Here is a 25,140-nt window from a genome sequence, read left to right as displayed (position 1 = left end):
GGGCCAGAAAAAGTTACTTTTCCCTCTACCTCGACCACAAAAAATCCTGGATAAAGGAGCCAAATGATTGGAAAAGTGCATTTATTGACAATCTAACCCTTTCATCCAAACACCTCTTTGGTTAGAGTTAGTTCAGGGTTAGTCTAGAGTTAGAATCTAACTCTAACCTCTAACCAAGTTAGAGTATCCAAACAAGGCTAATATTGTCCATGAGGCCAAGGGTCCCCATAGTTGGCGGAGTCGCTTATAAAACCAGGTGCCGGCCGCCAGCTGTTGGCCGCATCCACCCTGCCCCCAGCCCGCTACCTCCTCCTTAGTTCTCTCTTCTCGCCCTACTCCCGTCCCGTGGCTAGAAGCCAATAATTTGTCTGCCATGGCGTCGGAGCCGGTGATCGGGAAGCTCAGCGTCCGCGTTGTCCGAGGCCACAACCTCATCATCGCCGACCCGCTCAGCTACACCAGCGACCCCTATGTGGTTCTCTACTACGGCTCCGAGGTCGGACCCTCATCCCCTTCTCCCGAGTCCTTGACATAGGAGCCGTGTGTTGCCGCCGGCCGCTTAGCGCGGCATGGAAAAGGTCGCAACCAATGACCCACTCATACATAGGTTATGGCGGCACGACATCGGGGTCGGGGAATCGAGCGCAGGGAGGGTGACGGTTTTCTCCGGAATCATTTTGTGCTCACAAGATGTTCGATAGAAGAATAAGTTTTGGACCAACTATTATTTGCGGTTAAGCTAGGTTCTTATATATTCTCATATTGTTGCAGCGGAGAGGTGCGAATTAATACCTTATTAACAGGTTTTGAGGTGATTAAGTAGAATCGCACTAGTTCCCAACTTGGTCATGGGATTTCAAGACTAAGCATTTGGCCTGGTGCAAACAGTACATGTTATGTTTTGCAGCAGGTTGAACTGAACTACTGAAGACCAGTATATCAAACCTGCAGTAAGTCAAGCTCAAAATAAGAAAAATGTGATGGAGATGTGAATGTATGATTGTTTAGAGCATCTCCAACAGCCGCCCAACACGCGACGCATTAAAATTGAGTTTGCGGCGTGCCCTTCGCCTGTTTTAGCGCGCCGGCCATCGCTGGCTCCAGCACGCACAGTAAAATTTAGCGCGCGCCTAGCTCCAACAGGCGATGTAAAACGCACAGAGCGCGCTATCGCTCAACAACATATGCACTCAAAACAGAAGCAAAAAAATCAAACACAAACAAAATAAATCAACACATATATTTAAATTTTGTTACAACTCAAACAAATAGTTTATTAAAACTCAAACAAATAGTTTATTACAACTCAAACAAATAGTTTATTACAACTCAAACAAATAGTTTATCTTTCAAATACAACAAATAGTTCAACAATACAACATCAAATGAACAAATCATGATGCTCTTTGTCTGCCATTCCATGCCCACCATTCTTCAGTGAGATCCTTCTGAAGATCAACATGTGTTTCGGGACGCCGAATGGCATGATAAGAGGCAACAAAATGGGCCACCCTTTCAGCCCTCCGCCGCACTCGCACGGGATGTCCCAAGAGCTCATACTGAGAGTGGTCTAAATCTTGGCCACGCTCATTATCGATGATCATGTTGTGCATGATCACACAAGCATACATGTTGTACCAAAGCATCTTTTGATCCCAAAATCTAGCCGGTCTTCTCACAATGGCAAATTGGGCTTGCAAAATCCCAAAAGCTCTCTCCACATCTTTTCTAGCCTCCGCCTGAGCATTGTGGATATCAAGATTTTCCTTACCATCCGGTTTTTCAATGACTTCACAAATGTTTTCCACTTTGGGTAGATGTCGTCCGCAAGATAGTAGCCATAGTTGTATGTACAACCATTTGCTACAAACTGCACCGGTGGCAGTTCCCCATTTGCAATCTTATTCATTAGTGGTGACCGGTTGATAACGCTGATGTCATTCAAACATCCAGGTATTCCAAAAAAAGCATGCCAAATCCAAGTCTCTTGATCGGCCACCACTTCAAGGATTATAGTGGAACCCTTTTTTTGGCCGTGGAATTGCCCATGCCATGCCTTAGGACAATTCTTCCTACTCCAATGCATGCAATCTATTGAGTCAAGCATACCTGGGAAACCACGAGCTTTGTTCATCTCCAATAGCCTTGCGGCGTCTTCAACATTGGGAGATCTCAAATAATCCTGGCCAAACACTTGCACAATTCCGATTGTGAAGCGCTTGACACACATGATAGCAAGACTCTCACCCATAGCCAAGTGATCATCAACTAGATCAGCGGGGATAGCATATGCCGACATACGCGAAGCGGATGTCATCTTCTGAAAGGTGCTATGCCCGAGCTCTGCGGCGGAATTTCTTCTTTGCTGAAAAAACGGTCATGGCTCGGTAGTTTCTCTGCAATGCGCCTGAACAACTCGGTGCTCATCCTAAACCGACACCGGAAGTATGACTCGGGATACACAGGATTACCTGCAAAATAGTGCCTGATCAATCTATTGTGGGCATCGATCATATCCCTCCAAATTTTTTCCTGACCCATAACCGAACCACCATGCTTCGGTTTTTTATTTATGTGCATAGCTAGGATCATTGCAAGATCCTCCTCCTCTTCCATATCAAATTCTTCTTCGGAAGAATCATATGAGGAACTCATCTACAATATTTAATTTAAACTATGCTATAAAACTACAAATAACATGCATCAAATTCATGTAAAAAATGTGTAGTTGAATCCAGTACATACCTTGCGGGCGTTTTGTCAAACAACTTGCGGGCGTCGAGCGGCAGTGCGTGCCAGGGCGCTGTTCGTCGGACGACTGCCGCGCGCGAGGGGCGGCGGTGACTAGAGAGAGAAGGAGGAAGCAGCAGCGATGCAGGGATAGGCCGGGGAAGCGCCGGAACAATCACTGGAAGAAATGGGGTGGCGCGGGCGGCGGCGGCGCCACGACTCAATGGGTAGGTGGTGTTGCGAGCGAGTGCTCGAGTATGCAGCGCGCGGGAGCGGGCGTAGCAAATAAACGGCGCGCGATGGCTTTTTTGCCCGCACGCTGAACTAGTTTTGCCGCGCGCGGGGTTTTTGAGCCTCCGGTGGAGCGCCCCGATGGGAATGCCCGCAAAAAGGACTTATTTTGCAGCACGAGCTTGTTTAGCGCAGCTGTTGGAGATGCTCTTAACTGAAGAGAAGAGTACCAAAACCTTAAAGTTCATCTTAAATTGAAAAACCGTGGTGTCATGTCCATTTAGTTGATGATGAATCGGTACAGTAAGTGGCCTTTGGATGATTCCCACACTAATAGGCTAACATTTGCTAGATTGTAATTTTTTTATTCATAGCTGTCAACTTCTGACATAAACCATGGAACATCTTACTTTTTTGTTTCTTTAAGATTATCTTCTGTGTTAACAAGGGATTGGCTCTTCTAAAAACAAGGCTTGCCGCGCTGCATGATTACCTACCCAATGGTTTATATAATGCACTCAATAGTTTTGTACGAACATGTATTTTTTGGAAAAGGAGGTTAAGACCCCCAGCCTCTACATCAATTGAAGCATACATCCATCTTTATTAATTATTCAACAAAGGTCTGACAAGAACATACATCAAGCCACCCGAAACCCCCACTCACAACTACAAAATGCGATAATGTAGAGCGCTCTCACTCCCCATATCTAAACCAGTGTCGACGCCGATCCATCCACGTAACGTATCGGAACTAACAGCCGGTGCAGCATACCTAAAGCGTAAAACACACGCACACGTTTTAGAAGCCGCCATCGTCATCAAACCTCTAACCCATCTTCAGGAGAGAAATCCGCATCATCCATGACAGTCCGGCCATCCGTCGATGCCACCACGGCACCCAACGGTGCCACCTCCCTGCGCTCATCCAGCCAGACGCGAAGAATCTGTAAGATCCGTTGTGCGTAGCACCTACCGAACAGGCATGATAAAGCGTGGCACCTATCGGCCAGGCATGACCTAACATCACCACTGAAGCTCCGTGCAGGATGAAGACGCTCCACCTCCTGCCTGTGTCCTCTAGCGCTTCTCCACAAATGATGCTCCCTAGAGAGGAACGACACCGCAATGCTGCCATCATCCGATCAGGAAAACCAGATCCTAGGGTTTCCCCTGGAGTAGCACGAGTGGATCGACCTCCCTGCGCTCATCCATCCAGATGCGAAGAATCGTAAGATCTGTCCTGCGTAGCACCTGCCGAACAGGCATGACAAAGCGTAGCACCTGTCGGCCAGGCATGACCTGACATCACCACCGAAGCTCCGTGCAGGACGAAGCCGCTCCACCTCCTGCGTCTGCCTTCCAGCGCTGCTCCACAAACGATGCTCCCTAGAGAGGAACGACACCGCAATGCCGCCATCGTCCGATCTGGAAAACCAGATCCTAGGGTTTCCCCTGGAGCAGCACGAGTGGATCGACAATAGTTACACGACGAAGCCTTAATCAAGGTAACTGCGCAGAACGCCGCCATCCTCCGCCATCGGCTCGGTTTTCACTGGCAACTATGTCTCCCCAACTCGGAACCAGTATAGAATCCTGTGACGAGCTCGGTCACGGGATCCCAAGATCCGCCGTCACCGGTGCCGCCACAAAGACCCACCACCTGGCCCGTCATCCCCGACGGAGGGGACGCCGCCACCACCATCGCTGGATACGGATTAGCCGTCACCATCACCACTGCCAAGACCGGATTCGGGATGAACGTCGCCCCTGCCACACCCACCGGCCACGCCTGGATCCACCTTCATCTTCTAGCCACGTTCAGCCGACCGGCACACCACGCCCAACCAATCTCCACCCGCGCCGCCACGCGCCCCCGTCGGGATTTGCTGCGTCGCCATGCCTTGGATCCGCATGACCCCGTCTCCGAAGCCGCCGTCCCGCGCCGCACGACATCGAACGAGGAGAAGGGAAATCCCCGCCGCCGCCTACGCCGACCGGATCGGCAGCGCCGGCCGGGATTTGCCCGGCCACGTCCTTAGGAGGCAGCGAGGAAGGAGGGAGGGAGAGGAAGCTGCTGGAGGTGGCGGCTATGGAGCCCTCCCCGTCGCCCACGGGAGCGACGTGGGAGGGTCAGATCCGGTTTAGATGTGGGAGGAACAGGTCTAGTTCTATTTTATCTCCTCGTGGAATTGTTGCTAGCCTTTGATACAGTTGTTTGAATGCTATAAATTTTGGACAGTGGCATGATGTCAAATTTTCAGTTCATTATTATGCACTATGATTATATAAACTGTATTTTCTACAGTTGACTTCCGGTTCAGTGACATGGACAGCTATCCCGTTTCTCAACATTACTGCTAATTTCATTATCAATCTGTGTTACTGAGCTTTTGTTTCCTTGTGGTGTAGAAGGTCAAGACTAGTGTTCAGAAGAAAAATGCTAATACTTTATGGAGTGACGTACTAGTGCTCCGTGTCACAAATCCTACAAAGCCAGTGAAACTTGTGAGTTTGCTGTTTGAATTTCTTCATCAAGTAAACTCTACTAAAACGTTGTGTTCTACTCGCGCTGTACCGAAATACTTGTAGCTGGGGGAGTAGGAGATATGTTATATACATTAGTATTTTAACCAATTTCTTAAAGAAGCCCCCAACAATGATTTTATAGAATTGTTTTCTTCGTTTACACCATAGGTCCACAGATGGTGGGTAAAGATAGTAAAAAAAATCGAACCGGGCTTCCCCCCTTTCCATTATAAAGCATAACGGAAATACACAGTTTTTCTCCTAGCTAGAGCAAGAACAAGGGAAAGAGGAAGAAGCGAGTTCGGGGCAATACCAGGAAACCCATCGTCTGCGCCTGTCATCAGGAACACAAGACTATGGGGCGAAAACCTAGTATCACCCAAACCCGCTAGAAACTAGGAAAGAAAAAATACCACCAAGTACCGCAGTCAGTTCTACCAGACAACAAGAACAAAGCCACCAGTACTACGACAGACCACACAGGGCCAGCAAAGCATAAACAGCAAAAGACCAAATGGAACACCAGCATCAACACATTCTCCACCAGCTTGATCCACAGCCGAGCAGTTCACCACTCATTCCATTTGTCATCTTCCTCGCCCTGCTCGCTGGATTCTCGCATTGGAGGTCCACAGAGCAACAACAATTGCGATGCATTTTCCTTCAGCATCTCAACACCTTTCTTAATCACCTAAGCCATTTCCGGCTTCTACACACCTGTACAATATTGTATAAAAGCACATGCTGTGAAAACAATTTCGAAAGGATTATTAATCCATTTTTTTCAAAAGTGGCATGGTTGCGCGCCAGCCACATCACCCAACATATCACAGCAAGGCCAACAGTATACACATCATTACAAGCAGGCAAGAATGCATTAATCCAAGCATAATATTGCCACATAGAGTTAGGGCCACACTCTGTTCCCAGCATTGAACCCACAGTCCTCCAAACTACTCTAGCAACAAGGCAACGAAATATCAGGTGCGGGGCAGACTCCAGCTGATCACAAAATGAACAAGTTGGATCCCCCTGCCAGTGCCTTTCTTTCAAGTTGTCTCTGGTTAGAATGGCTTCTTGGCACAATTGCCACATAAAGATCTAGATTTTCAAAGGTATTTTTGCTCCCCAGATCCATTTATAATTAGAACCAGCCAAATTTCTCTCTAGCCAGCGATACATAGATCTAGTAGTATATTCTTGAGAACTATGAAGTTTCTAGTAGATTTCATCATCTTTTTCTCCATCCTTCTTCTCCACAACATAATCCTTAAGCTCATTCCACTTCATGAGCATATCATTGGTAAGTCTTCTTCGAAAGGAAGAACAAGGATTCATAGATTCAACTTTGTCTACCGTATTATTCTGATCTATACAAATCTCAAATAGATCAGGAAATTTATCTTTTAGAGTGAAATTATCACCCAGATCATCAACCAAAGGCTAGCGATATTACCCTTGTTAACCCGAATACCTCTACCAGCCATATAGTAATCTTTCACTTTCAGAAGTGCTTTCCAACAGAGGGGATCACTGGCTCTCTGTTTAACCAACGTAGTTGATGATTTTTTTAGATATTTGTCCCTCACAATGTCCTGCCACAACCCTTTCTTTTTATCTATTTTCCACCACCATTTGGTTAATAAACTGAAATTGTGCGTTCTCAAGTCCTTGACTCCAAGCCCTCCTTTCACTTTAGATCCACAAACTCTTCCCCATTTCACCATATGATACCCTCTCTTCTTGCCATTGTGATGTCAAAAGAACTTTCTCCTAGGTTTATCCCATCTCTCCAAGGTTGACTTATTAATCAAAAACATAGACATATAGTATGAGGGAATATGGGATAGCATTGCACTAACCTTGATAAGCCTGCCCCCACTAGATATAGTCTAACTCATCTAGGATTCACCATGGCTGACAAACTTATCATCTACAAACATCCAATCGCTGCCTTTAAGGCCAGCGTAGCTGACAGGGACACCCAGGTATTTGATAGGGAAATTTCCAATTTCGTAATTAAACATCTCAGCATATTTTCTCACAGTATCATCATCAGCCCCAACTGAAAAAATCTCACTTTAAAAAAATTAATCTTCAAGCCCGACATGATTTCAAAAAGATTCAACAAAAGTTTGATGTTTAACACTTCCCTGGGGTTATCTTCAAAACAAAGGATGGTATCATCTGCATACTACAAAATGGCAACCCTATGCTCTACCAGTCAGATGCCAAACCCGTAAAAATACCATTCTCGTGCGCCTTAAGGACCATTTTGGTCAAGCAATCAGCTGCCAAATTAAACAGAAATGGGGAAAGGGGGTCACCCTGCCTCACTCCTTTGGCACTTTGAAAGTACTCCCCTACCTCGTCATTCAATTTCACACTCACTGTACCCCCCACCAGGATTTTTCTAATCCAGCCTACCCACTTGGGGTTAAAATCTCTCTTGGTATGGCATTCTAGCAAAAAGTTCCGATTTACTTTATCATAGGATTTTTCAAAATCAAACTTGACCACAATTACAGATTTCTTACGAACATAAGAATGATGCATAATCTCATGAAGGGACGTAATCCCATCCATAATATCCCTACCTTTAATAAAAACATTATGATTTCTACTGAACAAAGTATCAACAAAGGGTTCAAGTCTGATAGTAAGCACTTTAGTGATTAGCTTATATATGCATCTAAGCAGGCATATGGGCCTAAACTGCTCGATCTTATCAGCTCCAACCACCTTGGGGAGTAAAGTAATAATCCCATACTTGAGTCTATCCACATTTAGTTTATTATCATAGAAGCAATCAAAGAGCATTCTCACATCATTCTTCACCACACCCCAGCAGCTTTAAAAGAACTCAATCGGGATATTACCAGGTCCTGGAGCTTTATTATGTTTCATAAAGTGAAGCATTCCTAATTTCTAATTCTGAGAAGGATCTTAGTAATATAAAATTGTCAATCTCCTTCAGTTTCTCCTATTCTTTCCACATGTTACTGTCTATCCCACACAAGTTCCCAGGAGCCGGGCCAAATAGTTCTTTGTAGAAGTTTGTAGCATGCCTGAGGAGACTCTTATTGTCTTCAATAACCATGCCATCACAACTAAGAGAGGCAATAATGTTTCTCCTCTTCCTTCCATTCACAATTCTATGGAAGTAACAAGTGTTACTATCACCCTTAAGTAGCCAGTTATCATGAGATTTCTGTAACCATGATATTTCCTCTTCCATCAAGAGCTTATTCAATTCCACCTCAAGATCCACTTTCTTGCAATAAAGCTCAGGTGATAGAGTGTCAGTTTCTTGCAACTTCTTCAGGTGCCCAAGTTCCTCTCTCAACCACTTCCTCCTAAGTCTTGCCTTACCAAAGTTGTTTGAATCCCAACCTTTTAAAAAAGTTAAATCTCTTTAACTTGATATTCATGATATCGATAGGATTTTTAGAACCTACAGATCTCATCCAAATCTTGGCAACCAAAGGTAAGAATTCAGGATTTTGCAACCAGCTTAAGTCAAATTTGAATCCCCTGTTCTTGGGAGTAATAGGAATGTTGTCTTCTATGTTCAAGATCAGGGGGCAATGATGTGAGATCTCCCTCATTATTTTTCTAACAAAAGTGAAAGGAAAAAGACATTCCCAAGAATTGGACATAAGCACCCTATCCAATTTTTCAAGGGTTGGATTGTTCTGATTATTGGACCAGGTATATTTAAAATCACTCATATCAACCTCTCTCAGGGAGAGTGTATTGATAATGGCATTAAAGAGATCAGAAGAGTGACCCAGTATAGCTTTCTTATTCTTCTCATTAGTGAACCTCAGAATATTAAAATCTACCCCAATGATGTAAGGGCACGCCACATCCCCACACATATTAGCTAATTCAGTAAGGAAATCCATCTTATGCTCTTCATGTGCAGACCCATAAACTGTCATAATGCAACAATTGTATTTCCTACACTTATCCCATATCTCCAGTTTCATTATGTATTTACCAGCTACACAATTTTTAATATCAAAACAATTATTTCTGACTCCACAAATAATCCATCCAGATTTTCCTACAGCAAGAATCCAATTCCAATAAAATTTATCTCCGGGATCAAATTTCCTCAAGAACTTAGAGGAAAAGTCTTTTTTTCATCACCTCTTGAATACCCACAAAGTCAAGTTTGAAATCTCTAATCAAATCACCCAAGTAAGTAGCCATACCTTTCTTCCCCATCCCCCTACAGTTCCAAAAGAGACACATCATTTGTTTTTGTGTTTGGGGGATTGAGTTTTGTTAACAGGTTTACGAGGATCCATGGTCTTACCTACAACTCCACTCAATTTCTGGTTTTGACTTCTAGTTATAGGCTTAGAAATCACCACATTAACTTTCCTCCTTTCTTTTTTCCTAGATCTGACAATTTTGAATCCTTCCTCATCCAGGTCCCCCTCATCCCCCCAAGATGTGTTAAGGGGAGAAGATTCCCCCGCAGCATTACTAATTAAGAACACATTTTCTTCCTGTTTTTCATTGTTACTAATTTTCTTAGCTATATTAGCTCTAGATCTGTCCAGTTCTCTAATAACATCAATAACAGTAATGTTATCATCAGGAATATTCACTCCCATTTGCGAGGCCGTGGATATAATTTCCATATTAGACAACACATCAAAAGAATTACAACATATGGGTTCATTACCTTGCAGGTTTCTCTTTTTTTGCCATCTTATCAGCTCTGGCACCAACATGCTCCATGTTGACCCCAACTATCCTTTTGCTGAACCTGGCCTGCACTTCCTCCAAAGCAGGAGGGGTAAGGATAACATCCACAGGCTCATTGGACTCAACGAGAGATTGCACAAAGTATGTTTGATTTTCCTTCTGACAAGCATTGTCATCAAGTTCCATCTCAGTAACAGTAGGTTCTCCCACACAAGCATCCAGATAAGAGGAAAAATTTCTGTTGATCACAGGGCTAGGGATAATTTGCATTGAATTCATCACTATCTTCTCATAAGAAGTACCCTCAGTAGGCCCATTTGGACTTTCTCCTATCTGGGTTTTCTCTGCCTCAGCAGCCATAGTATCTATGAGCAGCATATCATCAACTTCCTCACACTCCTCCTCAGAATGCATTTCATCACTATTTTCATGATTCTGTTCACTCTCATCATTTTCTTGAACCGGATCCAGATTCATGTTCTTCATATTTTCCCCCCAGACATGCCAAAGGGAGCCGAAGACTCCCCCATAGTGGATGAAGAGGCATTTTGCCCCTCGGGTCGATTATTCTCAGTGAGCCTAGCCCTTTTTGGGGAATCCCCCCATCAGTTTCCATTTGCACATTAACTTTTTCTTTAGGAGGATTTTTCACAATGATCTTATCCAGAGAGAAGAAAAAATCATAAAAATGTCCCCCAACACTCCTTTTGCAGAATTAGGAATATCCTCAGCATCTCTACATCCCAGCTTTATTCTAACTAACTCAGGTCTGTTTATAGTACCTTTATCAATCTCCAGAGTCACACAACCCAAGGAACCCACATAGGCAATATTTTGTTCCTGCCTCTTGTCCGAAGGGATATTGCTAACATTGACCCAAGCAATGTTAAGTATACCCTTGGCCACCACAGATTCTGGCCATTTTCTCAAGTTAATAACAGCCCCACAACTCTTCACATTCATATTTTCAGCAAAACAGGTCTTCTCTACATCTCTAGGTGAAGGAAACCTCGTCACAAAGGTGTTTGGACCAATAGACCTAGCAGAGCATCTCTAGTTTGTTTTGATATATGCATTGAAAAATTCCTCCAACTGCCTACTGATGACCTACAAGTCTAGGGGATCAATCATAGTTCTTTCGATAAGTAAGAGTGTCGAACCCAACGAGGAGCAGAAGGCTGTGATAAACGGTTTTCGGCAAGGTAATAACTGCAAGCACTGAAAGTAGCGGTAACAAGTGATGGTGTAGTGAGGTGAAACGTAGCAAGTGAAAAGTAACAAGTAACAAGAGTAGCAACGGTGCAGAAAAGTGGCCCAGTCCCTTTTGTAGCAAGGGACAAGCCTGAACAAAGTCTTATAGGAGGAAAAACGCTCCCGAGGACACACGGGAATTTCTGTCATGCTAGTTTTATCATGTTCATATGATTCTCGTTCGTTACTTTGATAGTTTGACATGTGGGTGGACCGGTGCTTGGGTACTGCCCTTACTTGGACAAGCATCCCACTTATGATTAACCCCTCTCGCAAGCATCCACAACTACGAAAGAAGAATTAAGACAACATCTAAGCATAGCATTAAACTAGTGGATCCGAATCAGCCCCTTACGAAGCAACGCATAGACTGGGGTTTAAGCTTCTGTCACTCTAGTAACCCATCATCTACTTACTACTCCCCAGTGCCTTCCTCTAGGCCCAAATATGGTGAAGTGTTATGTAGTCGACGTTCACATAACAACACTAGAGGAAAAACTACATACAACATATCAAAATACCGAATGAATACCAAATTCACATGACTATTATTAGCATGACTTATCCCATGTCCTCAGGAACAAAAGTAACTACTGACAAAGCATAATCATAATCATGACCAGAGGTGTTATGAGTAGCATCAAGGACCTGAACATAAACTCTTCCACCAAGTAATCCAACTAGCATCAACTACAAGGAGTAATCAACACTACTAGCAACTTTACAAGTATCAATCGGAGTCGCGAGACGGAGATTGGTTACAAGTGATGAACTAGGGTTTGGAGATGAGATGGTGCTAATCAAGATGTTGATGGAGACGAGTCCCCTCCGATGAGGGGAGTGTTGGTGATGACGATGGCGATGATTTCCCCCTCCGGGAGGGAAGTTTCCTCGGCAGGATCGTCCTGCCGGAGCTGTAGATTGGTTCTGCTCAAGTTCCGCCTCGTGGTGGCGGAGAATCGACGAAAAAGCTCCGCCCTGATTTTTTTCTCGACGAAAACCTTCATATAGCAGAAGAGGGGGGCCAGTGGAAAACCAGGGTGCCCACAAGCCCTGTTGCCGCGGCTAGGGGGGCAGGCCGCGGCCACCAGGCTTGTGGGGCCCTGGCAGCTCCCCTCTGGCATTACTTTCGCCCAATATTTTTGATATATTCCCAAAAAATTCCACGTTTATTTTCAGGGCATTTGGAGTTGCGCAGAATAGAGGACTCGGACTTGCTCCTTTTCTAGTCCAGAATTCCAGCTGCCGGTATTCTCCCTCTTTAAGTAAACCTTGCAAAATAAGAGAGAAAAGGCATAAGTATGGTACCACAAAGTATAATAACAGTCCATAAAGCGATAAATATCAACATGAAAGCATGATGCAAAATAGACGTATCAACTCCCCCAAGCTTAGACCTCGCTTGTCCTCAAGCGAAAACCAAGATCCATAAACATGTCCACATGTTTAGGGATGAAGGTGTCGATAAAACATAATACGGACATGAGGGCATCATGATCACACATAGAACAGCAATACATCATAAAGATTCTTATGGGAAAGTAACAATTCCTTCACAAAGCAAAGTATGAAACAAAAACCTTACCGAGAAGTAGCAAAAAACAGTCCATAGTCATTGAAGCAATTGCAATTTATCATAACATCAGAAAGAGTGAAATAAGAGCTTGTAAAGCAAATCCACATACTCAATCATCTCTTTTGCTTTCCACAATTGTTACCACTCACGTGGTACTCATGTTGTCAAAGTTTCAGTTGGACACAGAGAAAGATAGGGGCTTATAATTTTGCCTCCCAACCATTTACCTCAAGGGTATAGTCAACAATAATAAAGCATAAGTACTCATCTCCAAGTTGATATATGAATATAGATCTTTCCCAAGCATATGACGGTAGCCAAGACAAAGGCAAAAGAGGGAATTGGTGAAGATCACCATGACTCTTTCAAGGGAAAACAGTAAAGGTACAAGATAGGCCCTTCGCAGAGGGAAGCAGTGGTAGTTATGCGCTTTTGAGGTTTGGATGCGTGTCCTCTTAGTGCGGAGGGCGTCACTTTATATTGCCCCCCGTGATAAAGAACTTTATTATGCAGTCTGTTGCTTTTATGTCTTCCTCATCACAGGTTAGTATAAAGCTTATTTTCCACACACTGATAGATCGTACATATTAGAGAGCAATTTTTATTGCTTGCACCGATGACAACTTACTTGAGGGATCTTATTCAATCCGTAGGTAGGTATGGTGGACACTCATGGCAAAACTGGGTTGAAGGTTTATCGATGCACAAGTAGTATTTCTAATTAGTGCGGAAGTTTTGGCTAATATGAGGTGGAAGCAATCGTCACATGCTAAGGGATCTCTAATCATATAACATTGTTTGGAATCAAGCAAACACAATTCATTATGTTGTCTTCCTTGTCCAACATCTACTTCAAAGCATGTAATAGTTTGTGAGTGCTCACAATTGTAAAAATTGTCTAAGATGATATATTTATATGTGAACCTCTCTTTCCTTATTACTTCTTATTAATTGCAACAATGACTGGGGTCTATGTTGGTCTATTCTCAACAAGTTTCAATCAACATACTTGTTATATGTGAATCTATCACTTTCCATAAGATCATGTCATGATCTTTCATGCTATCGTTCTTTTCATACTTTTGATCACGGCACAAAACAAAACCCTTGACTAAGATACTCTTTATTATATAGCTCGCAAGCTCAAATACATCGGGGGAGACACAAGGAAAAAGACTCAAACTAAACACTAGAGACTTGTCCCACTAAGAGAAGAAAGTAAAAACTGAAAAAGAAAGAACTAAAACAAAGGTAAAAGCAAAAGACATAAGGTGATACGATACTAGGGCAACTCCCCCAAGCTTGGCAAAAGCCAAGGGGATTGCCCATACCAATGCTCAGTTGTCTTCCTTTGGTGGTGGTGGAGGAGTTGCAACATGAGCCTAATCCTCCGTCTTCCAAGGCATAGGTGCTCCATCATGGCAAGATGAACGAGTCGCTGGAATCCTCAAATCTGCATCCAACCGTATTGATTTAAATCTATACTCATAATCACAGTTTTGGTTGTGCAGGTCATAGATCTGGCCCTGGAGTTAATCAACCCTGTCATAGAGCCTGGAGAGGTGCTTCCCAATGTCATCGGCATCCATCTTGTGCTTGTTGGTGAACTCTGTGATCATCATGTGGTTGGCGTTGAGTCCATGCTCCACCATCCCTTGGCACTTGAAGACTTGTTGCTCCATTGCTTCAAGCCTCGTCTCCACGCTTCCGGTCTTCTTAGGCCCCTCAACATCACGGATATGCAACATCCCCTCACTCAGCTTGATAGATTGAGAGTGCTGCAACACTTCCGCGAGGTAAGTATTGATAACCTTCTCAAAGACCTTGTCCTTCGGAGCTTTTTGGGACGCCATAGCAGTCTAGATCTGCAGCAGAAACAAGCCCGAAACGAAAACAGAGGAACACTATGTGATACGGAGATCAAAACCCTCGGGCGTATATATAATGATTTTTTCTGGACTAGAAGGAGTGCTCCGCAAGAAAACAGAGTCCGGGAGGCACATGAGGTGCCCACAAGCCCTGTCACCGCGGCCAGGGGGCAGGCCGCGGCGACCAAGCTTGTCGCCACCTCGTGGGCTCTCCGGACTTCTTTTTATTTTTCTATTTTTCCATAAATTCCAAAACGGAGAAAATTTCCTACTGGAGAAGTTTTGGAGTCCAATTACTTACCGAACACATACCTCTTCATTTTCAGAGTCTGAAAAAGGCTGATAAACATCCCTTATGTACTCCTTTGGAGTTATGATGTTGATGATATTGGTCTCAACATTTATGGGAGTACCAGAGATATAATGCTTGATTCTTTGCCCATTTACCACTCTCGGAAAATTACCTTCCGTGTTGTTGATTTTGATGGCACCGGAACAATATACTTCCTCGACAACGTAGGGACCTTCCCATTTGGAGAGAAGCTTGCCTGCGAAGAATCTTAAGCGAGAATTGTATAGCAGGACATAATCACCTACATTGAACTCTCATTTTTGTATTCTTTTATCGTGCCATCTCTTAACCTTTTCCTTGAACAACTTGGCATTCTCATATGCATGGGCCCTCCATTCATCTAATGAGTTGATATCAAACAACTGCTTCTCACCGGCAAGTTTGAAATCAAAGTTGAGCTCTTTGATTGCCCAATAAGCTTTGTGTTCTAGCTCAAGAGGTAAATGACGGGCCTTACCGTAAACCATTTTATACGGCGACATGCCCATGGGATTATTATAAGCAGTCCTATAAGCCCATAGTGCATCGTCAAGTTTGCTAGACCAATTCTTTCGAGATCTATTGACAGTCTTTCGTAAGATCAATTTGATCTCCCTATTACTCAACTCCACTTGACCACTAGACTGAGGATGATAAGGAGATGCAACTCTATGGTTGACATCATACTTAGCGAGCATCTTGTGGAAAACACCATGAATGAAGTGTGAACCGCCATCAGTCATCAGATATCTAGGGACTCCAAATCTTGGGAAAATGACTTCTTTAAGCATCTTAATAGAGGTGTGGTGATCAGCATTTCTAGTGGGGATAGCTTCTACCCACTTAGTGACATAATCAACAGCAACTAAGATGTGAGTATACCCATTGGAACTCGGGAAGGGTCCCATATAATCACAGCCCCAGACATCAAATGGTTCAATGACAAGTGAATAGTTCATAGGCATTTCCTGACGTTTACTGATGTTCCCTATTCTTTGACATTCGTCACAAGACAAGACAAACTTACGGGCATCCTTGAAGAGAGTGGTCCAATAGAAACCTAATTGCAATACCTTATGAGCAGTTCTATCTCCAGCATGGTGTCCTCCGTAGGCTTCGGAATGACACTTCTGCAGGATCTGTCGCTGTTCATGTTCAGGCACACAATGTATAATAGCACAATCTACTCCTTCCATATAAAGGTGAGGATCATCCCAAAAGTAGTGTCTCAAATCAAAGAAGAATTTCTTCTTTTGCTCGTAGGTGAAACTGGGTGGTATGTATTTGGCTACGATATAGTTTGCGTAATCAGCATACCACGGTGCATTATGTGAAGTGCGGATGACAATCAATTGCTCATCGAGAAAGCTGTCATCAATAGGTCGTGGGTCATCAAGGACATTCTCTAGCCTGGACAAGTTATCTGCTAGAGGTTATCAACACCCTTTCTGTCAACGACGTGCAAATCAAACTCCTGTAGTAGGAGAACCCATCTGATTAGCCTAGGCTTAGCGTCCTTCTTCTCCATAAGGTACTTAATAGTAGCATGATCAGAGTGAATAGTGACTTTTGAGTCAACTATATCAGATCTGAACTTTTCACATGCAAATAGGACTGCTAAAAATTCCTTCTCCGTAGTAGCATAGTTTCTTTGGGTACTGTCTAGAGTTTTACTAGCGTAGTGAATAACATTCAACTTCTTGTCAACTCTTTGTCCTAGAACAACACCAACAGCATAATCACTAGCGTCGCACATGATTTCAAAGGGAAAGTTCCAATCAGGTGGTTGAATAATAGGTGCGGTTATCAAGGCATTCTTAAGTATTTCGAAAGCTTCCTCACAATCCTCATCAAAAACAAAAGGAACATCCTTCTGCAAGAGGTTGGTAAGAGGCCTAGAAATCTTAGAGAAGTCTTTAATGAACCTTCTATAGAAACCAGCATGACCTAGGAAACTTCGTATAACTTTGATATCCGTGGGGCAAGGAATTTTCTCAATTGCATCAACCTTAGCCTTATCAACTTCAATGCCTTTCTCAGAAATTTTGTGTCCTGAGACGATGCCTTCATTAACCATGAAGTGTCACTTCTCCCAGTTCAAGACAAGGTTGGTATCTTTGCATCTCTGTAAGACTCGATCAAGGTTGCTGAGGTAGTCGTCAAAGGAAGAACCGTAAACGGAGAAATCATTCATGAAAACCTCAACAATATTTTCACAAAAGTCAGAGAATATTGCCATCATACACCTTTGAAAGGTGGCAGGTGCATTGCATAAGCCAAACGGCATACGTCTATAAGCAAAGGTACCGAAGGGGCAGGTGAAAGTGGTTTTCTCCTGATCAGATTGTGCAATAGGTATTTGCGAGAAACCTGAATAACCATCTAGAAAGCAGAAGTGTGTGTGTTTAGATAGCCTTTCTAGCATTTGGTCGCTAAACGGCAAAGGATAATGGTCTTTCCTAGTTGCCTTGTTCAGTTTTCGGAAGTCTATCACCATCTTATAGCCAGTAATAATCCTCTGTGGGATTAGTTCATCCTTATCATTAGGAACGACGGTGATACCTCCCTTCTTAGGTACGAAATGTACTGGACTTACCCAATCACTATGAGCAACAGGATAAATGATTCATGCTTCCGTAAGCTTTAATATTTCTTTTCTCACGACCTCTTTCATCCTAGGATTTAACCTCCGTTGATGATCAGCAACTGGCTTAGAATCAGGATCGGTTTTAATCTTGTGCTGACATAGAGTGGGACTAATACCCTTAAGATCATCAAGAGTATATCCAATAGCAGCACGGTGCTTCCTCAAAGTTTTTAATAACTTCTTCTCTTCGTGATTCGATAGGTGAGCACTAATTATAACAGGATATATCTCCTTCTCATCAAGATAGGCATACTTAAGTGTATCTGGTAACTGTTTTAGCTTGAACACAGGATCACCCTTTGGTGGGGGAGGATCCCCAAGCAGTTCAACATGCAGATTATTCTTAAGAATAGGATATTGTTCTAAAACAATTTTATCTATCTCATCTCTTTCATCCATATGCATATCATTTTCATGCTCAAGCAGATATTTCTCTAAAGGATCCGTAGGAGGCACGACAATAGAGGCAAGAGTAATGATTTCATCCCTACCAGACGACTCTTTTTCATGGGGTTGTCTTCCAAACATGGAGAAGTTAAATTCATGAGACACACCCTCGAAACTAACAGTGACAGTCTGTTTAATGCAATCAATATGAGCATTGACAGTGTTGAGAAAGGGTCTATCAAATATGATGGGACAAAAGCTATCTTGTGCAGTAGCAAGGACGAGGAAATCAGTAGGATACTTCGTCTTGCCACACACGACTTCTACATCTCTCACAATTCCCACAGGGCAGATAGTGTCTCTATTAGCTAGCGTAATAGTGACATCAATGGGTTCTAACTCAGTAGGTGCAATCTCATCTTTGATTTCATCATAAAGGGACCGGGGTATTGCACTAACACTAGCACCCATATCACATAAATGATGATAACAGTGATCTCCTATCTTGACAGAAACAACGGGCAGGCCAACTACAGGTTCGTATTTGTCTTTCCCGTGAGGTTTAGCAATTCTAGCGGAGTCCTCACAAAATTTGATAACATGCCCGTCTATGTCTTCGGCTAAGAGATCTTTGATAATAGCAACACTAGGTTCAACTCTAATTTCCTCAGGGGTGCAAGTGGTCTAATGTAACCCCTACGTATCACAGTTGGAGCTTTAGAATAATCCTTTTTCCTAGCAGGGTAAGGTGGTTTCTGAGTGTAGGCACAAGGAACAATAGGATCATTATAGGCAATGACTTTCTCTTCAAATAGATTGGGTTTAACTATGTTGACTTCTACAGGAGGATGATACTTAAACCACTTCTCTTTGGGAAGATCAATATGAGCAGCAAAATATTCACATAGAGAAGCTACTATCTCAGAGTCAAGTCCATACTTAGCGCTAAAATCTCTAGAAGAGTTTGTTTCAACAAAAGATTTAACGCAATCAAACTGGAAATTCATACCTGACTCCTTACCTTCTTCAAGCTCCCAATCTTCAGAGTTACGTTTAATTCTTTCCAATAAATTGCACTTGTGGTCAATATCCTTCTTCATAAAAGAACCGGTACAAGAAGTGTCAAGCATCGTACGATCTTCATGAGAAAGCCGAGCATAAAAGTTTTGAGTGATAATTTCTCTCGAGAGCTCATGATTGGAGCATGAATATAGCATTGATTTAAGCCTCCCCCGAGATTGAGTTATGCTTTCCCTGTCATGAGGCCAAAAGTTATAAATATAATTCCGATTACGATGTACTAAATGCATAGGATAAAACTTTTGATGAAATTCCAATTTCAACCGATTGTAGTCCCATGATCCAGTATCATCACATAGCCTATACCATGTCAATTCCTTATCCTTCAAAGATAAAGGAAAGACTTTCTTCTTTACCTCATCCTCGGGCAAACCTGTAAGCTTAAATAAACCACAAACTTCATCTACATAGATTAGATGCAAGTCTGGATGTGATGATCCATCTCCTGTAAAAGGATTAGCCAGCAGTTTCTCAAGCATACCCGAAGGAATTTCATAAAATATATTTTCAGTAGGTACCTTGGGTTGAGGAGCAACTCCTCGTGCTTCCGTTCATGGTGAAGATACCCCAAAAAAATTCCTCAAAGGAACAGTTTCCATAGTGACAAGTGACAATAAATTTCAGCACAGTATATGAATGTTTCCTTACCAAATTCCACTTACCAAAGGCGCTTCACTCCCTGGCAATGGCGCCAGAAAAGAGTCTTGATGACCCACAAGTATAGGGGATCAATCGTAGTCCTTTCGATAAGTAAGAGTGTCGAACCCAACGAGGCGCAGAAGGCTCTGATAAACGGTTTTCAGCAAGGTAATAACTGCAAGCACTGAAAGTAGCGGTAACAAGTGATGGTGTAGTGAGGTGAAACGTAGCAAGTGAAAAGTAACAAGTAACAAGAGTAGCAACGGTGCAGCAAAGTGGCCCAATCCTGTTTGTAGCAAGGGACAAGCCTGAACAAAGTCTTATAGGAGGAAAAATGCTCCCGAGGACACACGGGAATTTGTGTCATGCTAGTTTTATCATGTTCATATGATTCGCGTTCGTTACTTTGATAGTTTGACATGTGGGTGGACCGGCGCTTGGGTAATGCCCTTACTTGGAAAAGCATCCCACTTATGATTAACCCCTCTCTCAAGCATCCGCAACTACGAAAGAAGAATTAAGACAACGTCTAACCATAGCATTAAACTAGTGGATCCAAATCAGCCCCTTACGAAGCAACGCATAGACTGGGGTTTAAGCTTGTGTCACTCTAGCAACCCATCATCTACTTACTACTCCCCAATGCCTTCCTCTAGGCCCAAATATGGTGAAGTGTTATGTAGTCAACGTTCACATAACACCACTAGAGGAAAAACAACATACAACATATCAAAATACCGAACGAATACCAAATTCACATGACTATTATTAGCATGACTTATCCCATGTCCTCAGGAACAAAAGTAACTACTCACAAAGCATAATCATAATCATGATCAGAGGTGTAATGAGTAGCATCAAGGATCTGAACATAAACTCTTCCACCAAGTAATCCAAGTAGCATCAACTACAAAGAGTAATCAACACTACTAGCAACCTTACAAGTACCAATCGGAGTCGCGAGATGGAGATTGGTTACAAGTGATGAACTAGGGTTTGGAGATGAGATGGTGCTGATGAAGATGTTGATGGAGACGAGTCCCCTCGGATGAGAGGAGTGTTGGTGATGACGATGGCGACGATTTCCCCCACCGGGAGGGAAGTTTCCCCGACAGGATCGTCCTTCCGGAGCTCTAGATTGGTTCTGCTCAAGTTCCGCCTCGTGGCGGCGGAGAATCAAGGAAAAAGCTCCGCCCTGATTTTTTTCCGGACGAAACCCTTCATATAGCAGAAGAGGGGGGCCAGTGGGCCACTAGGGTGCCCACAAGCCGGCCACGAGGCTTGTGGGCCCCTGGCAGCTCCCCTCTGGCACTTCTTTCGCCCAACATTTTTTATATATTCCCAAAAAATTCCGCGTTGATTTTGAGGGCATTTGGAGTTGCGCAGAATAGAGGACTCAGACTTGCTCCTTTTCCAGTCCAGAATTCCAGCTGCCGGTATTCTTCCTCTTCAAATGAACCTTGCAAAATAAGAGAGAAAAGGCATAAGTATGGTACCACAAAGTATAATAACAGGCCATAAAGCGATAAATATCAACATGAAAGCATGATGAAAAATGGACATATCACCTACCAGACGCTTGCCCCTCAACCACAGAAATAACAATGAATCTATTCCTATCAGTAGTCTGATTCGGGGTGCTATGATCATGTATGTAGAAGAATCCCTTCCCTCTAGCTTGAAACCCGCACATCGGAGCCACACACTCCCAAGGAAGCATCGTATTGCACACAGAAATCAGATGACCATGGTTTCCACATCTACCACATATAGCACGCGGACAGTATGCAAGTAAGTGACCCGTATCCTTGCAGGTAGCGCAAACCTCAGCACGTCTCACTAGTGGGGAGATGTTCCTCTTGCCGGGGGTAAGACGGCGACGATCATGAGCCTGGGGTTGCCTTGCACCTGCTGCACCACCAGCCACGGTGTTGTTGCTGTTGTCTCCCCATTTCACAGATCCGCGCGTACCTCCCATCTCGCCTTGTCGGACGACCCATGACGCGGATCAATGTTGGATGAGCCGCTGTCGTCGTTGTCGCGCATCCAAACCACGTTGCGGCCACCGCCGCCACCACCACGATCGTGTCCACCACCACGACCGAAGCGACCGCCACCGCGTCCGAACCTCCCTTCCCCGCCTTCATCTCCACGATTGAAGCGGTTGCCACCTTCACGCCCCGCCATGGATTGCGCCCGCGGTGGCGAAGCAGCAACTTGCGCAAACGATCTTTGATCCCCTCCCACCTTTCCTTCCCACCAGCCAAAGGTAGAGGAAACCCTAGGGGAGGAAACCCTAGTCGAGTTTCAGAAGTGGCTGAGGAGGGAGTCGAGATCGAGATCGGGATCTGAAGTGGGGGTTGGTGCTGGGGTGGGGGTGGGGGTGGGTGGATATGTGGTAATCCTAGCTTCTGTAGCATCCGGGCCCCCATGTACCACGGCAGCATCTCTCACAAGCCGCGACACGGGTTTGGGCCCGAGGGTCAAACGACCGAGGCGGTTCATGGCCACTGCGTAGGGGCACATGCACGCGCCCGATGGTGACTCCCCTCTCTGATGGCGGCGCCGACGGCGAGGGTCGTCGGCCGGACTTGCGCGTCGCCGAGGTTAGGGAAGGAGAAGCCGACATTTTGATCGGCCGTCAGAAGTGTTCACGCCTGAAGTAATGCAGGAGGTTTTTGATGAGGACAAATTCACAGCGGATGACAGCATCGGAATGGCTGAGTTCAATGTAACTGATATCTATGACGCCGCAAAGTTGGATCCAAAGCATGCCTCTGATGGAACCAGGATCAAGACGATCTACCCTGTTGGCACAAACTACCTTGGCGGTGAGAACCACGTATCGTAGAAGAATGGCAAGGTCGTCTAAGACTTGATTCTGAAGCTGAAGAACGTGGACAGTGGCTCTGTCGTGCTACAGCTGGAATGGGTTCACGTCCCTGGTGTTACCCTGTAGGCTGTAAGTTGTGCCCAGCTGAATATTATTGCAACCATGGTTTGATCTGCAGCTATGTGCCCAGCTGAATATTATTGCAACCATGGTTTGATCTGCAGCTATGGTTGGTTCCCGTTCCTGGTGTCAGATGTATTAGCAATTTGTGGATGTTGTGGTTTGCAGTGTATGTGGTGTGTGTTCGTTACTGATTTTAGCTTGATGTATGCACTGCATTTTAGTACTGTGGTTGTGAAGTTTGTGCTTCAAGTTGAACAAATAAGAGACACCGTTTGTGGTTAGCTACACTGAGGTGTAATTTAAGAATTCACAGCGTAAATTGAAAGACTGGTGGTAATTAGTTTACACACGTTGTCACCTCAAAACTGTACAATTAAGAATTTAGTATTTCATAGGTAATCGGGTGTTTGGTTCAACTGGATGCATCGTCGGGTGGGCTCGCAGAGCAATCAAAAATAAAGAACCAACAACAACACAAGCTAATGAGGGAAACACGTGGGTTCACCCGGCTGATAATATGCTTGGGTCGGCTGCCTCCACGACTGTCCGATCAATCTTTACTCATATGATGTGGAGCAACCAGTCAGCTGCTAGACGCGTAGCGCTTGCGCCACATGTCACATGCATAACTTTCTTTGTCTACCTTATCTTTAGAATACCCACAATGGGAAGTAACATAGTGTAGTAATATAAGTACATATGTTACTAGTCTAAATTACTACCTTCATAGTGGATAGTAACATAGGGGTAGTAACATTGAGTATTTCATTTATTAGCTTATAGACTCATCTTGTCTTGATATGCGTTATGTTACTCATAGGGGTAGTAACATGCTAAGTTACTTAATTTCTCTCTCTTCCCATTAATTAGTTGTCACGTCATATTTTTTGCTTAGGTGGCATCTATGACACTACCTTTGTTACTTTCATTGTGGATAGCCTTAGAGCATGGTTAATAGTATAGCCAGCTGCTGGCTATAAGTCAGTGACATGTCATCTATAGCTCATCTTATAGCTAACATGTACAATAGTTGGCCACAAGAGTGTACTACTTTTCTATTATATGGTCCACATTTCACTCTCACAAAGGGCCTAGGAGCACGTCCTAGAACTGGCTCTTAACTAAGAGCTCGCTTACTGCCTCTCTCCTCTTCACTTTCCTCCAATTAAGTAAAAAATATACTATTTTATTTCTTATAGCCAACTCACTCAGCTCTATTGTACTTGCTCTTAGAGGAGTGGGTACGGATATTTTTAAAAGATCTGTCATCTCGACAATTGATGGATCTAATGTCATCTATCAACCCAACAACCTTCTCATAATTGCAATAAAGGTATTTTTGCAGAAACCTTTGCAACAAAGTTCATGTTGCAGAAATTTTTGCAACAAAGATTATGTTGTAGATTTTTTTTTGCAACAAAGTTAATGTTGCAAAAACATCTATACTATTTTTTGCGAAAAAGCTTGTGTTGCAAAAAAATTGCAACAAAATTAGGTTTTTTTTGCAACAGAGGTCATGCCACAACCATGGTTGTCCATGTCCGTGCTCCTCCGGAACGACCGCGCGGGCGATCATTGTTGCGGGCTTGCGGCTACGGAGGATTCTCCTCTCAACAACCTCTAGCAGTACGGCTGTGCCATCCCCACACCGGCTACAATACCCCAGCAACAATGTGCCTCTCCTTCCTTTCGGCGCAAAATTTTGATGGCTTTCGGGCTCGCCGACATCAGCTCCGATGGTGGCACCAATCTTGCACTGGCGCTTGAAGCAGTACTTGCTTGCAGTAGAGACGCAGCAGCGGTCATCTTGAAGAAGCAGTACGAAAAGACATTAATGGACGATGAACTTCTAGCGAGGAGATAAAGATAAGACCACTATAGTTTTTCTGGTGGACACCTGTGACACGCAGGAGGCAGTCGACGTAGCCAAAAGATCCGCGGGCTCCACGAAATCGTTTGTGGCACATGTCCTCATGCATAACTTTCTTCCTCTACCTTATCCTTATCACAACGCTTCCCGTCCACACGTTTGTTTCCTTTCTCCAAGCCTCCTCCCTCAACTATTCATCGATACGCTACAAAGCCGCTAGGTTAGACCTAACTGATCGGCGATGTTGTGCTAGTAGAGATAGGGACCGACTGGCATTGCACGACCAACGGTAGCCATGGCTGCAATGCCCTATGGCAGGCCAT

At 44.0% G+C, this 25,140-nt stretch overlaps 1 protein-coding gene across 1 annotated transcript; it reads left to right on the top strand.

Annotated features, from left to right (window-relative positions):
* Positions 1-293: 293 nt before the first annotated feature.
* Positions 294-23,229, top strand: LOC123426238 (protein C2-DOMAIN ABA-RELATED 8-like). The gene is given in 4 exon segments (XM_045110040.1): positions 294-496; positions 5,374-5,469; positions 22,663-22,946; positions 23,169-23,229. Coding segments are annotated over 4 exon segments (564 nt in total). The 5' UTR covers positions 294-373.
* The last annotated feature ends 1,911 nt before the right edge of the window (positions 23,230-25,140 follow it).

The sequence above is a fragment of the Hordeum vulgare genome, chromosome 2H, assembly GCF_904849725.1.
Source record: "Hordeum vulgare subsp. vulgare chromosome 2H, MorexV3_pseudomolecules_assembly, whole genome shotgun sequence".
In the NCBI taxonomy this organism is placed as follows: Eukaryota; Viridiplantae; Streptophyta; class Magnoliopsida; order Poales; family Poaceae; genus Hordeum; species Hordeum vulgare.
Note: the sequence above shows the minus strand (reverse complement) of the source record. Positions and strands in the feature narration are given on the sequence as shown.